Below are 15,305 nucleotides of genomic sequence, written 5' to 3'. Positions count from 1 at the left end.
CTACTCATTTAGGTAAGTTAACTTTCTGATTGATTGTTAAGTTATATCAAGGGCAAGAAATCAGTGTGCTAATTTTCTTTGGGCTTGAGTTATATATAATTTGAAGGGTATGAACAATTTTATGGACTATAAAATGGTAACTGTACTATGGCAGTATTGGGGAGCAGGGAACAAAACAACAAAAAATGTTATGTAGGATGCTTAATAAAAATGGGAAAAGAGATGGAGAGAGTGAGAAAAAGACCACACCAGATAAGTATACTGCATAAATCAAAAGGGTTTATGTCATAACATGAACATGTGCCATTCCTGCTCATATATTGAATTTCAGTAGTTGGTTGCATAAAGAAGTAAAGTGTAATGAAACTGGCAAGCAAAGTATTCCCTAGTCAGCCTTATCTTTGTTCCATTTGTCCTTCAGATACAGCTTTTCTTGCCTTTTTCAATAAAATCCATCCAGCTTTTTTATTTTGCATTTCTCTGTAACTGAGCTGAGAAGACCAATGAGATTCAATGCTTTTCTAGCTGAGTTCTTAGCAGCTGCTTTTTAAGAGATCAAAACTTAGAATGCTGCTACATGGTATTAAGGCTTAGCTATTGATGTGTCCCTATAGGGGTTATGTATTTCTTGTGAGGGATAGGCAGAGAGGAAGGGTAAAGGGTGACCCTTTTGAGCATGCTCACAGACAGTAAACACTACTTTCCTTGTTTCTTAGGATCCTCTTTGCAAGCTCAGTGCTTAACCTGACTGAACTTATTGCCCTTCGGCCTGACCTTGGCAAATTGAAAAAGGTCCTTTACTTCCATGAGAACCAGTTGGCATATCCTGTACAGAAGTGCCAGGAAAGAGATTTCCAATATGGATACAACCAGATTCTTTCATGGTAGGTGTTTCTCATACCATTATGTGTTAATTAATGGCATCTTTTAAGCATTTTTAAACCTGGGGAGTCCTGCGCTACTTAAACAACAACACTGTTACAAACTGAGATACAAATACAGTCCCAAAGAGGTGCTAAGTCAAGTGCTTTGGCAGAAACAAGTAAAGTACTCCTCATCTCAAGCTATTGTTCAAGTCTACCTGTGTGCTAAAGGACTACCATGCTACACCTGTAAATTGTGCTAATTTTCAATTTATACCTATTCATCGCAAACAAGATGCTGTAGCTCAAGTACACTTAGCAGAGAGGCAGTTAATCAGCTCTTGCTGAGCTATAGATTTTAATGCATCCAACTGAATTAAAATAGGAGTTTTCAGGGAAATAAACAAAAATTAAAACATAATGCAGCAGTTTTGTTTGTTTGTCTTAAAGGAGTGAGAGCAGTAAACATATCAGATAAATCCTTAATTTCTTTTTTTTTTTTTTTTTTTGGTATTCAGAAATTGTGCAGTGCTAAAATACCCAGACGTTTTAAAGGCTGTGGTCCTTTATTGTTACTTAAAACAAATGTATTTCCTGAATCTAAGTTAATGAAAGAAGTTAATAACAGCACACTGAAAAGCTTTGGGATTAGACACTGCACAAACCTAAGTGAATCTGCAAAGCTGAATTGGTTTGAATTGAAATAAATTCATTTGGTTGATCTATCTCACCTATTTGTTATTAGGAGACTTATTAGAAGCATAGATTGAATATTTTTAAATACATATAAAATATTGGCATCTTTGTAAAATGTGCTAGTTAATATTCAGATTTCCCAAATGATAATCTTCATATATACAGAGCATTTTCTAGATCTGTTTCTGTCTTTGCATTTGCAAGATGCTTCAGTTATTAAGAAGCAATGCTGTGAAAATGTAGTGAAATGGCTGTACAGTACTTGGAATGTATTTTGAAAACAGTAGCAGCCATTTTGAAATTTAATGATCTAAAACTATGGTGTTGGGTGGTGAAGCTGAAGAAGGAAATATCTAAAAAAGAAGTATTTTAACTTCTTTCAGTATTGTAAATGCTGTATTTTTCTGAGTTTTTATATTACAGGACCTTTTTCTTAATTAGGAAAAGACCTCTAAGAATGCTTGCTTCCATGTTTTCTTTAGTCTAGAGTTGCCTCTGTACATAAATGTAAATGCATAATGTACATACTTTGAACATTTTTTTGGCTCTGCAAGTGGACATTTATTAATGGTAAAAGAGAACAAATCTTGTTTATATTTTAGCTGCATTGTTTCTGTCTATTAGCAGTAACCTGTAAAGGAATAATAATGTTGTGGGTTTTTTCCCCCTTCTATATTATATTTGAGAAGGTCTGAAGTTTTTAATATTTTAAGTTTTTTTTCTGTTTTTTTTTTAACCTTAGAAATATCAGGAACGCTAGGTCTTGTCTTCTGTTTTTGTTCAAAGACTTCTTGGAGGACAAGATAATTGGGCTGGGAGCTTTCTCAAGTCTGTTTTGTGGTGTTAATCTTTAGGAAAGAGAGCTTTTCTCCCAAGTGTTTGTCAGGAGTTTGTTACATAGGTGTTGACAAAGTTTAAATAGTATGACTAATATTCCTTCCCTTTTAGTTGCTCAGGTTTCAGTTTCTTATCAGAGGGGTCCCCGTGTTAGTCTGGATCTGTAAAAAGCAACAATATAGCACCTTATAGACTAAGGTCTTCGTCAGATGCATGTGGTGGAAATTTCCAGAGGCAGGTATAAATATGCAGGCCAGAATCAGTCTGGAGATAATGAGGTCAGTTCAATCAGGGAGGATGAGGCCCTCTTCTAGCAGTTGAGGTGTGAAAACCAAGGGAGGAGAAACTGCTTTTGTAGTTGGCTAGCCATTCACAGTCTTTGTTTAATCCTTAGGATTCTGGCCTGCATATTTATACCTGCCTCTGGAAATTTCTACCACATGCGTCTGACGAAGTGGGTATTCACCCACGAAAGCTTATGCTCCAATACTTCTGTTAGCCTATAAGGTGTCACAGGACACTTTGTTGCTTTTTTCAGTTCCTTGTGATGATAGGATCCCTCCAGTTTGCCAGTCACACTTAAAACCTCCAGCAAAAACCAGAGTAGATAAGACCTAGTATTTTTAATGTACAAAACAAGCAGAGATACAAATTTGCAGGCCTTAATGGGGGAAAGTTTTTGTTTTGAATGTCAATTATAAGTCTATTCAAAGAGGTGGGCTGACTCACTAGTTGTTTTAACTTGAAAAAAACAAATGGCAAAAAATCATAGGTGGAGAGGAATAGGAGATTTTAAAAAGTAGTTCAACTCTAATAGTCTAGTTAAAAAGGATTATTTCTCTCTCAAATGTTTCCTTGCTTTTCCTGCTGACTCCTACTGCTTTTATGAGCATTGTCCATTTTCTTTCTTGGCCAGACAGCAGCATGAGTTGTGAGGATGAATGACAGGTTTTCACTTCAAATATACTTTTCACCAGTCCAGTGACTTATGAACACATGTCCTCAATGTATCTTAGGGCCTATAGGTCAGTATTACAATATGACATACTGAGAATATCTACTAGCCATAAACTTAATTTTTATATTAATATTTAACTTTGTTATAATATTACATTTGTGCCAACATAGTTAAGATTGTGTCAGCACTTCCAGATAAACTTCCCAATTTTTCATTGTTTGATACTTTTTCCTTTTCTCCAGACTGAAAACCTTAGCAAGGAAATCACACACACATAATTTAACAAAATTGCAAAAATATTGGTTCTACTGTTTTTAAGAGGTAACATTGAGGGACAAAATGTTTTCTGGTGTCATGTCCTATCTTCTGCTAATGTACCAAAATTACATCTTAATGATTTTTTAAAAATATATACGTGATTGATTAATCTATCATGTTATGACTTTTTATATGTTTATTGTTTTATAAAAATTTCCAAGATATCAAATATTTTGAATCAGGGTGACATTTATTTATCTGTGTTCCAGTTAACTGAAATTCTTGGTTAACCAAAGGTAGGTTATGTGTCTCAGTAGGTATGTGCGCTGAGCAATTTTATCTTCTTTTTCCCAGTTTAACTTAAGTTTTAGATGTCTCTGAACTATTCAGGGGCAAAAAGGGTTGTGGGGGATTCTACTATAGTTTGTTTAATGTATTTTTTCATGATAAGTGCTAATAGCAGCAAAAGTATTCTTACAATCTAATGAGAAAAAATTGACCCACGTATAAAAGTGGATTTTCTCAAAATATCAGAATGGCTGTGATCCTTCAATTTAATAATAATAAACATTTATAATTCAATTTTTAAAAGATGTTTTTAATAAAAATTGTTAAATAATGTTTAAAAGATGAAACATATGGACAGAAACCAATACATTTAAACTGAGGCTGACACTTTCTCTTATTCATCTGATATGATGGAATCCCAACCTTTAATTTGGATTTCTTGCTTTGCCAGTTAGTGTCACAATATTTATCCTACATTAGTCTGGCTTTAAAGTAATTCTGATTTTTCTTAAAGAACATTGCATTAATTCTAGCTATATTTTACAGTTTGGTTGCTGATATTGTAGTGTTCAACTCTGCTTTCAATATGGAATCATTTCTTACATCTATCGGAAAATTTCTGAAGCTGATTCCTGACCACAGGCCTAAGGATCTGGAAAAAATAATCAGACCAAAGTGCCAAGTTCTTCACTTTCCAATCAGGTTTCCTGATGTGAGCAGGTCAGTACATTTGACTCCATTCTCCATATTATGTCATAACTTGTTTCAAATCTATCTAAACTGATAGCCCTTGCTGCTAAATTTTAACTGATTAGTTCAAGCATTGTTAATTAGGGAATTTGGTTCTATGTCACTGTGCTGCAAAATCCATTCATTTACAAAAGTATTTCAATAACCTAATGGTACTCACATTAGGACCTGATACTGCACCAATGAAATCAATAGGAGGTTTGCCAAGCAGGTCAATAGTTAGTACGTGTCATAGAAGGATAGTTTGATGTTAAGGAGAAACTACTTATTTTTGGCAAAGATAGAAGACATTATTTGACTAGATAATTCACCAATGGTAATTTATTAGGTTGTTTCATTTGGAAAAGCCGTCTACTCTCTTTATTCAAACCTATATAAGTGTTTGTGTTGAGAAGGAGAAAAAAAAATCCAGAGAATAGTGACAGTGATTAATCTGTGATTGAGAAACTATATTTTCTTAGGTATGCTGTAGTGGGATTTCCCTTCCCCACCTCTGTGTTTTATTGCTTACAGGTAGGTGAAAAGAACTTCATTAATGTAGATCAGACTTGCATAATTTTGGTGTTAACTGCAGTTATAGTAGCTCTTCACTCTACCTCAGTTAGTACAAAGGACATTTTTTATTACCCTTACTGCAGAACCCATCTTGAAATTAGCAAAGGGTTGTGTTATGTGGCTCAAAGGGAACATTCTGTAGATTCTTTTAACTTCTGATTAAACCTAACACAATTGTTTTTTTTTCTATCAGAAGGAACTCTCCTCCTCAACAGGAGCTTTGCTTCAATGGGGCTTACACTAGCTAGAGATAATCAGTTTGCAAAACTGTACTATGCTCCTAAAAATAACATGAAGGGGGTTCTGCATTTTTGCTGATAAGGATGGGAAACAGTGTAATGAAACTTAAATGGCTATGCAGGAGTTTGGGGTTTGATTTTATTTCAAGTTCCATTCTGTTTAAATATTCACACCTTAAACCTTCAACATGGACCAGCTAGCACATTACAAATAATTTCAAAGGATTTGTCTATTTGTGGAAGGTTTCGCTAAGGAAGAGTCATTTAATACTAAGACTAGGTTAGCAAATTTTGTTAACATGTATAGATTTGTTTTAAGGCTTAGAAAGGATAGCAGGATTCTAAAGCACTACACCAAGATTTGTAAACATGGATGCCTAAAGTTAAGCCTTTGAACCCAAATTTAGGCACTTACATTGCTGTGGCCTGATTTTCTGGAGTGCCATTGAGAGCTGTGGGTGCTTAGCACCTTTGAAAATTAGGGCATTTTCAATGGGATTTCTGCTCCTAAATCCTTTAAGTATTTTTAAAAATCCCACTATGGGTGCCTGACCTTGGGTATGCAGGCATAATAAATATATTGTTACAGATTACATTAACTTTTAATGTACATTATTTTTAATTAATAATTTTAATTTTTATTGAGTCTTGTCTTTCTGAGGAATGGCAGCTTTCTTACATTACAGATGTTACATTTGAAATTGAATCTAAAGGCTAGAATTTCAGCAATGTCTATAAATATTATTATGCATGTGCACATAACTGTATGCACACACAACTCATAGTTTGTTGACATGCCTATAGAAAAACACAGTTTTAAAAATCCATTCCATTTTTATATGAATAGAACCTGCTGATATATATTTTAATTTTCATTTAAATACTATATTTAGAAATGAGTTATAATTATGCTGTCTGGACAAAAACCAATATCATCATAAAAGACAGGAGCATTAAAATAAACTTTTCCATAACTTTGAATAAAGTTCTTGGGTTTGGGGGCTTTATCTGCATCCACTATTTGCCATTTCTTTACAAGATTATGTTTTAAATAATGTTGAATGCACCCATGGCAACTGAATACAGTTTATTAATTTAGACTGTATTATTACAGTGAAATCTAGATGAATGGAGATTGAAGAGAAAAAGGTTAAGAAATATTGTGGCCAGGCTAAGATTCATAAAGCAAGCTCTTAGCCCAGAGTGTTTTTTGAGTTATTTTCAAATGGTAATTTGCTTTATCCAGACCAAACTCATACAGTGTAAGTAAGTGATTATTTGCATGACTGACAATCATTTGAATGCCTGCAGTCTTTTTAAAATGCATAATTTTGCCAAGATGTTGGGAAAAATATCTAGAAATTCTGACGGCAAAATTACCAAGGTGATTTTATCCCTTACATACATGTGTGTGTGTGTGTGTGTGTGTGTGTGTGTGTGAGAGAGAGAGAGAGAGAGAGAGATGCAATTTTTATTTGGCTATGTGGCAGAGATGTTCTGAAAACAAAAAAAGTCTTGTTAGCAATATGATTGTAATATGTAAAAGAGTCTTTATTTTAAGTTAATATTGTGATTATAGGACAAAATAAAAATACATTACTATACTGTATTTGACCCTAGAACAGGGCCATGTGACTGCAGAATATAAAATTTCACTTGAGCAAATCCCATTATATTTTTATACGTTTATTAACCAAAGGTGCATGCACACCCTAAATGAGAGAAACTGCTACTCCAAATATACATATTTAGACATGAAATGAAGGTATAGTCAAGAGTGCATTCTGATGCAGTAGAAAATGTAACAGAAAATACTCGGATTGATACAGAAACAAAACTTGAACGGTGTGAAATACTCCATTTTATATATGCATAATATTTGTTTAAAATAAGTTGTAAATGACCTTATTCTGCATTTAAGAACTGCTTTATCAACAAGCACAGCATCTTTAACAGTTATTTGAATTTTTTAAAAGATAATTAGTATAAGTGCACATCTTTGCTAATTATTGATAGGATCAGGGATGAACTTAGGTTTGGCAGGACTCTGCAAAGTAAGATGTACAAAGCCACAGGATGTCTTTTCTAGCCAGAACATATGGAGTGGAGGCAGTTTCCCTCCTTTATCTTCAGTACACCAGTGTCTCTCCTCTGTGCCCCTTTCCAGTTTCCCTGAAGTCCTACCTCTCTGCATTACTTAAGCTCTTTCTGTCCTCTGTTCCTAAGGGGGAGGAAGAGGAACAGTTTCCCTCACTTATCTTCCTCTCGGAGTAAATCCCTGTCTCTCCTTTCCTCAGCTTGGGGACCCAAAAACTGTTAGAGAGATGCCTACTCTGACTTACTTCACAGGGATCTCTTCTGTCTGTTATCAGTGCTGTGGTCCCAGGAAAAGGGAATGAAGACAGAACAGATGAGGTCCTGTGATCACAGATCTGCTCCCTCTTCCTGAGCTAAAAATAGCTCTGGTCAGCTTTTCCTAGCAAAGTGATTAGACAGTAGTTCTTGTCAAACCCTGGAAAGAGGAGGAAGGAGTCACTGATTTGGGAGTCTAGAACAGGAAATTGACGGACCCCATCCTTTTCCCAGTGGCTGTCTTCAGCTAGTTCTAACCACATGCATGTAGATTGGCTTCCATGTTCTGCTCTGTAGTGTCAGTACCAGCCCTGATATAATACTACTGTATCACTTACTTTTTAATTGATATAGTTTTACAGTCTGATACAGTATAAATGTAAAAATAACTATCTTACAATAATTTTAAACTTACAAGACTGTCACTCTATTGTGCATAGGTATTACAAGGGATGCAGAACAGTAGGTGATTTTACATGCCATATGTGCTGCCATACTTTTGTACAACACAGTGAGTTAAATCCAGTGTGACTCAGAATTACCTTATAATGTCTTTTTTGTTTAACTCAGACTCTTAATTGTATTGTAACATAATATGTAGTATTAAATTTGTGGTTTTGCTATTTTTTTTTTCATTTTTAAAAATGAGGAAGGGGGGCACAGAAACAAAAATTGCCTTTTCAATAACATAATCTTTTTGTCCATGGACCTTCAAATGCAAGTAAACATAACTGGAAGAGTTTTGTAGGTTCTTTGCTGATACTTTGTATTGCTTGTCAACATTTTGATTTCTATAGGTCCATCTGCAGCCATACCACCTTCAGCTCACAAGCAAAGCAGGGTCAGACTAGGTCAGTTCTTGAATGGGAGACACTTTGGTATTAATTTAGACGAAATGTGCTATATAAATGTCAGTTACTATTAATGCTGCCCTAGCTGTAGTAAATCTTCATTATCATTTATAAATTTTTCAGAGCCATAGAAGAGCTATAATTATAGCTATAGAGCTATAGATAGTGTTTTACAAACATGTTTTAAGTTATATGTGTGTTCTAAAGAGATTACAATACAAGTTAGACAAAGGACAGATGGGATAACAGATTAAAAAAGAAGACATGAGAGGACTATTATAGTAAGAGAAAACAAGAGATCTTTTCTTTGTCAACTTGGTAGTATCTTGTACTATATGCACTTGAAATTTGATGTGCTGAAAAAATAAAACTGTCAACAAACAGGGGAAGACTCATATCCACAAGTGATTAGACTTTCACAAGAGCTGGGTATGGAACCCGTTGCCACTAGAGTGTCTATTAAGTTGACATAAGATATGAAGCAGCCTAACAGCTTCTCTCTTATATTGGGGCTGCAGCTAGGGCCAAGGCAGCCACAACTGGCGCTCTGACTTTACCTTCACCTCACCCCCTATGCAAGTAAATCTTGACATTTAAAGTTTACATCTACCGTGTTAAAAATCAGGCTATTATGCAATAAACATAATGGGTCAGATCCTGGAAATACACACGGCACAGGTTGTGAGGGAGATGGAAATGGGCATAAAGCTCAACTGTGCACTCTTGCAGTCCTCCGGCCATTGTGTGAAGGGTTGGTCACCTGGTGCAAATTACGATGGCGTTGGGCCACTCTGTCATATGCTGACTGTTAAGAGTAAGGGGTCAGAAATACAGCTGGGAACTGGCACATCTTAAGCGTGTTGCAGTCATTCCCCCTTTCTTTCAGTCGTTCCTCTTGTGCCAGCTACAGGGATGGAAGATGATGTACTAGCTTCTACTCCAGTTTCTACATTTCCAGAGGATTACTTTTGCACTAGACTGATCCCCCTTGGGCCAGATATATCAGCTTCACAGCCAGAATCCTGTGGCAGTGAGTGCAGTACTAACAGCTCCCCCACAATGGCGATCTGGCTCAATAGTCTCACCTGTCCATTGAAACTTATTTGTATTGCAAAACTGTTTAAAGCTAATTTCTGTTTAGCTGTTCAGAAAAAAAAGTTTTGTTGACTTTTTTTTACCTGTTGCAGAATTTTTCAGTTAAATGATATCATAGTAATCATTTAATCTTACAATAGCTCAGAAGGATACTTAAGCTGAATTCTTTGTGCAACCTAGTTTTTTATTATGTTGGGTACTACTCATGTTGCATACAACACATTCCCATAAAACCTGCATTTTGTATTTACAGAGAAATTTCTCTAGAGAGTTAAGGTCTTGTAAAACATTCTTGTTCTACAGCATGAACGAATTATTATACTCTGGGGCATTTAAAAGTGAAGTGTACTGAAGAAAAGAATTTTTCATTAAAATGCAGTTTATATTGATAAAACAGATTACTAGCATTTGATGAAATGTGAAACTTGGATCTACCCATATCACTACATCACTAGTAGGTTTATTTTGGCAAGAGGGCTAGCATGTAATGTATATGAGGACCAATCATTATACACTACCAGTTAGTTTTTTATTAAATTAAATTGTCTTTCACTAAAGTAGTTGAAAAAATATGTACTCTATCTGTATACTGAAGTAGCAGAATGTAGTAACCAAGAATATTAGAAAATAAAAGCTGTCATGTTATCAGTTTTGGCACAGTCATTTATCAATCAGTATTTTAAACATTGACAAGTGGTAATTTAATAGGGAATGACCCTGTTGGCAAGAAGTTCTAATGACAGATGATGCAAACTCATTTATTACTGTGGGGCTCTGCTGGCTTCTTACCTTTCTCAGTATCACAGCTCATACTTTCCAAGTCTGGGATGTGAGAAGCCACAAAGGCAAAACCTGTGGCCCCAGGCCTGTAACCACTCCCATCTAATCTGTTTCTTTCTTTAGTTGCAAATTTCCCTATAGTAAGATCTGAAGTTTAGATACTGATTTAAACACCGTTTGATTTGTGAGTAACATTCATAATAATACTTCCCACTTTATTGCAGCAAAGTTTTTAGAAGTGTGTGTGTCTGTTGTTGTGGGGAGGGGGTTTGTTGTATTTTTGTTTTGTTTGTTTTTTGTGGTTGACTCAGCTTTTGGTTGTACAACTTGAGACACTGTGTTCCTGGTTTCAGAGACAACTCATCTTTCAGTAATTTTGGCCAGCAGCACATTTCATCTGAGAACCTCAAAACACTTTACAATTGTTAACTAAGCACCCTTTATGATGGGTAATTTATTTTTATCCCCATTTCAGAGAGAGGGAAATTGATGCATCCAGAGTCAATGGCAGAGTCATGACTGGAACCCAGTTCTGTGACTCTCAGTTCTGTGCATATCCCCATTGTAACTCCTTTTGGAGTCGGGGATAGCCTACCTTGCTGTGATATATGTAAAGATTTGAAGTTGGGGACTTCATATTGAAGGAAATGACAACTGTGCTACCAGCTGACAGAGATGGCATTTTTAGTTCTCCTAAAATGCTCTATCAAAAATATAGCAGTTTAATATTCTTTGCTTTGAATAGTTTTTGTTCATTTTACTTGAACTTCTGTTATGTGAGAATTTATTTGCATATTTCCAACTCACAATCTATGTCACCTTACCAGAGACATGATTGTGGACAGTATTGTATGAGCTTTTTCAATTTAAACCTCTGTCTGGGCTTTCTATACCTTCCTATTTTAATTATGTCATTTGTTTTTCCTCCTGTCCTGGTGATCTTTCACAATAGAATGTTTTCTCTTCTTTTTCATGTTGGAATTTGGTTAATATCACTCCCATGGGGAATGATGTTGTAATTAGATTCAGTGCAGTTAAATCTATTTGGTTTTAAATTGTTACAGAGGGGCTTTAAGGTAAAACTGTTCCATCTTCTTGTCAGAATAGAACAGGATTACTAACTAAGGGTAGGATCCTGCAAGGTGCTGAGTACCCCCAACTTCCATTGCAATCATTCAGAGTTGAGAGAATTCAACACCCTGCACCATCAGTACCCTGGGTCAGGTGGACAAAGATATTAGATGCAAGTAAAGGCTGGGAATTAAGTGATGTAGTCAATCGGTGCATTAGCCAGACCACTGTGTTGAGAGCTCAGTTCAAACTCTTGCATGTCAGAAAATTCCCTGACCCCTAAGTTTTGTTTTTCAAAATTCTGCCAGTCAATATTTTTGAGCTATAAATATTTTTCATTGTAAAACTTTGAAGAATGAAAAAAACCCAAACCCTTTCACATGTAAGTCGTGCTCATGAAATTCTAAGGAGAAGTGGGAAAGTAGCCATCTTTGGTTATTTTCTTTTCTGAGTTGTTAGGTGAGGAGAGTGCATGGATAGAGCAGAGAGTGAGAGAGCCTTATTGTTTAGATACTCCACCCACATTCTTTTTGGTTATGTAAGGGAAAAAGAAGAATGGGCAGGAGAGGAGGCTGCAGTGAGAACTAATGGGGATGAAAAAGGGGGCAGCGGGTCCAGCATTTGGAGATGCTTTCCTATGAATGAGAACCAGAGTTTGAGAAGCTATGTTAAATAAAAACAATGTGGGAATGAGGTGGCTTGCAGTATCAGTTAAGGGACTGTGGCAATGTGGGCACACCTTAAGAGCACTCAGAAGGAGATGTACTTGGCGTGCACCCAATGAATGATAAAAACTATACTCCATCAAGAGAAGAGGGATGGAAGCACCATCAAGAAGAGAGTTAAATAGATCTCCTAACCTGGTCCTCAGTCATCTCACTGTTGTTAAATGTAAAGCAATAACGAGAAGAATACTGAGTCTGATATTTGCACTTTACACACATTGTGCTTCTGGATTGCAAATGAACAAAAAGTGTAATAAAATAATAATTATAAAGTGTGGTGGTAGCAGCAACAGTTAGCTCTCCCAGCCTGATCCCCAGTCAGGATTCCTACTGACTTTTTTTTAACGTGTAGCCAAAACGTTACTGGATGTGACCTGTGCAGGCTATTCACTGCATTCACAGATGATTAGCATATGAAAGTTTAATAATGAAGCATTAGGCAGGAGCAGCAGCACATAAGACATTCTGCAGATGTTTCAGATAATTAATTGCATATATGTGTAATATGTAAAATGATTTTTTGGGAACCAGAAGGAAACATGGGGCACTCCAAGATGACCATTATGTACAACATAAAGAAATAGCCTGATGAAACTATTGTTCAGTTTTTAAAAATTAGGTATGGGATGAGGTGAAGTGATTTTGGCTTTGGTAAAAATTCAGTTATCGCCTTTGTTACACAAGGAAAATCTTTTTGGGGTTTGGTTTTGGCTTTGCATTCACAGCTAGGGATATTGAATATTTTATACTTTGGACATTTCCCCTGCTCTGTTGTGACTCCCAAATGAAGTAATTCTCTTCTTTTCCCATTTAAATAATTCAAATGGAATACATTTTAAAATATGAAACCCCCAGCATTAACATACCAAAAGTACTTATAAAGGCATGCAGCAAACCAGCTTCAGCAGTAGAAAGATACCATGAGACTATGCAGGAAATCAGCGTCAGCACTAGAAAGATACATATAAAAGTAGTGATAAGGACACTCCAGAGTTTTATATCTATAAGCACCAAGTGGTTTGGATGGTAATTCAGGATCTATGAAGGCCCTGGCTAAGTCCAATTGCCCCTCATGCCCACAGTTATGTTTTTACCAAAAGATCCTCATACTTCATCTTGTGTTGCCTCGATGCACCCTCATGAATGACAAGATAGTTCAGAGAACATTGTTCAGAACCTTACATCATTGTCTTCAATCTTTGAGTTTTGAGCACTGATGTCAGGTCCTGATACCGACCAGGAAAGTTGAATCAGACAGTATATTTACTCGGTGAACTGTGATTTCCCTTAGAGAATAGATACTGAAGAAAGAACTATATCTGTTTTCTGATGACAGGGTTTCACTCGTCAGTAGTAGATGTGTTCTCAACTCAGGACATTTGGAAAACAAACTTTCTTCATATTCAGTGTACTCTGCATGTCTTCTCCCATCCCTCTAATCTTGTGGATCATGAGCAGAGCCAAGGAAAACACATTGTGTCTGCTTTTGATAATGTCTAACTAGGTGAGCAGATTATGGTGTGTAACATGTTACAAATGATACTAGAACCTGTGATCTTTCTAATCATTCTCCCTTACTACCTGTCAAGACTTGGCTTGCATGCAGGTGATATACCAGGATTTTGGCCTTTCAGACAAGGTTCTTTCAACTTTGCTATCATCCAGAAAAAAACGAGGCCTCTGTCATATACTAAAGGATGTAAGAAGAGTTGTACTTCTGGCTCTGACCCAGGTGAATGGGCTCTATTATCAAGTTTCTCCAAGACGCATTTGACAAAGGTCTGTTCCTTTTTCCCATCAGAATATAAATCATGTATATGGGTGCTCTGTGAAGAGATTATATGGCTTTACCCTGTTTGGCTCACCCTTCCAATTTGTAGTGTGATCTGATGCTGAGTTCACACACATGCTCCTCTTCAAACCTTTGGATTGTTTTATTTACAATCCTGGAAGGTAGTGGTTCTAGTAGCTAAAAAGTACGTGTCTCTTCCTGTATCATTCCTGAGGGCCAAATTGTGGCCCAGCTTGTGTGGCTATGTAGGTGAATTGGTGCGGGGTGTAAAAATGTTCTTATGCCTGCCCCTGCATGAGTTACCCCTACTATGGGTAACCGTGCAGTAGCGAAAACAACCTGTCTAGGACTGCTGTGTCCTACCTCCCAACATGTGGGCCAGAAGCGGTGAGGTATGGGTAGAGCCCTGGCTCTGCCACACAATATACCTACCATCAGAGATGTACCAGTGTGTCAGGGCAAGTGCAATGCACCAGGCATAGATCTGGTGCATTGTACATACCCGTGGAGGCACTTGGAAATGGGAGGAAGATTGTGACTCCAAGAATTGAAAAAAAATGAAAAAGAGTGCTGCTCTTTGCTTGACGCTACTGGCAAAGTCACTAGCCTGCACTACTTCATTTATAACCCAGTCATTAGCTTTCACATCATCAAAGTGCATCCCTGTCTGTCTAATCTAGCTATGTAGCATGGCTCCATTACCATATCATCTCACTGCCTTACCATATTTAACCCTCACCACATCCTTGAGCTAAAAAGTTACTATTATCCCCATTTTATAGGTGAATAAATGATGTAGAAAGAGACTAAGGGCATGTCTACACGTAGAGTGCTGCAGTGACCCAGCTGCATCAAGAGCTCTCCTGACGGCATAAAAAAAACCACGGAGAAGCGCTTATGTTGGTGTAACTTATGTCCCTCAGGGGGGTGGTTTATTCATACCCCTGAATGACATAAATTCTGCCAACATAAGCTGTAGTGTAGATATAGCCTAAGTGAGACATCTGTGGCAGGGCAGGAAATTGAACCTGGTTTTCTTGAGTCCCAACCTAACTTCTAACACTACTCCAGAGCAGATTGAAGGAGATATTGATTTTTTTGGTCACATGAGGCTCTTAAAATCTACCTCCAACACACTGATAAATACATAAATTAATCCAGAATTAAAGAAACAACCCATCCCCACTCTCCTTCT

The 15,305-nt window shown here is 36.6% G+C and overlaps 1 protein-coding gene across 5 annotated transcripts in view; it reads left to right on the top strand.

The window, feature by feature from the left end:
- Positions 1-15,305, top strand: part of GTDC1 (glycosyltransferase like domain containing 1) — a 258,004-nt gene that overhangs the window by 129,666 nt on the left and 113,033 nt on the right. For 4 of the 5 annotated variants that reach the window (XM_024213652.1, XM_024213649.1, XM_024213653.1 and 1 more), the window contains 2 exons: positions 717-884; positions 4,447-4,620. In XM_024213652.1, coding sequence (XP_024069420.1) covers positions 717-884; positions 4,447-4,620 — 342 coding nt within the window. The remainder of the gene's footprint in view (positions 1-716; positions 885-4,446; positions 4,621-15,305) is intronic. The other variant, XM_024213651.1, reaches the window with a different exon arrangement.

Source organism: Terrapene carolina, unplaced genomic scaffold (assembly GCF_002925995.2).
Source record: "Terrapene carolina triunguis isolate 2854851 unplaced genomic scaffold, T_m_triunguis-2.0 Scaffold62, whole genome shotgun sequence".
Lineage (NCBI taxonomy): Eukaryota > Metazoa > Chordata > Testudines > Emydidae > Terrapene > Terrapene triunguis.
The sequence above is the reverse complement of the archived record's forward strand: the minus strand, read 5'-3'. Positions and strand labels throughout refer to the sequence as shown.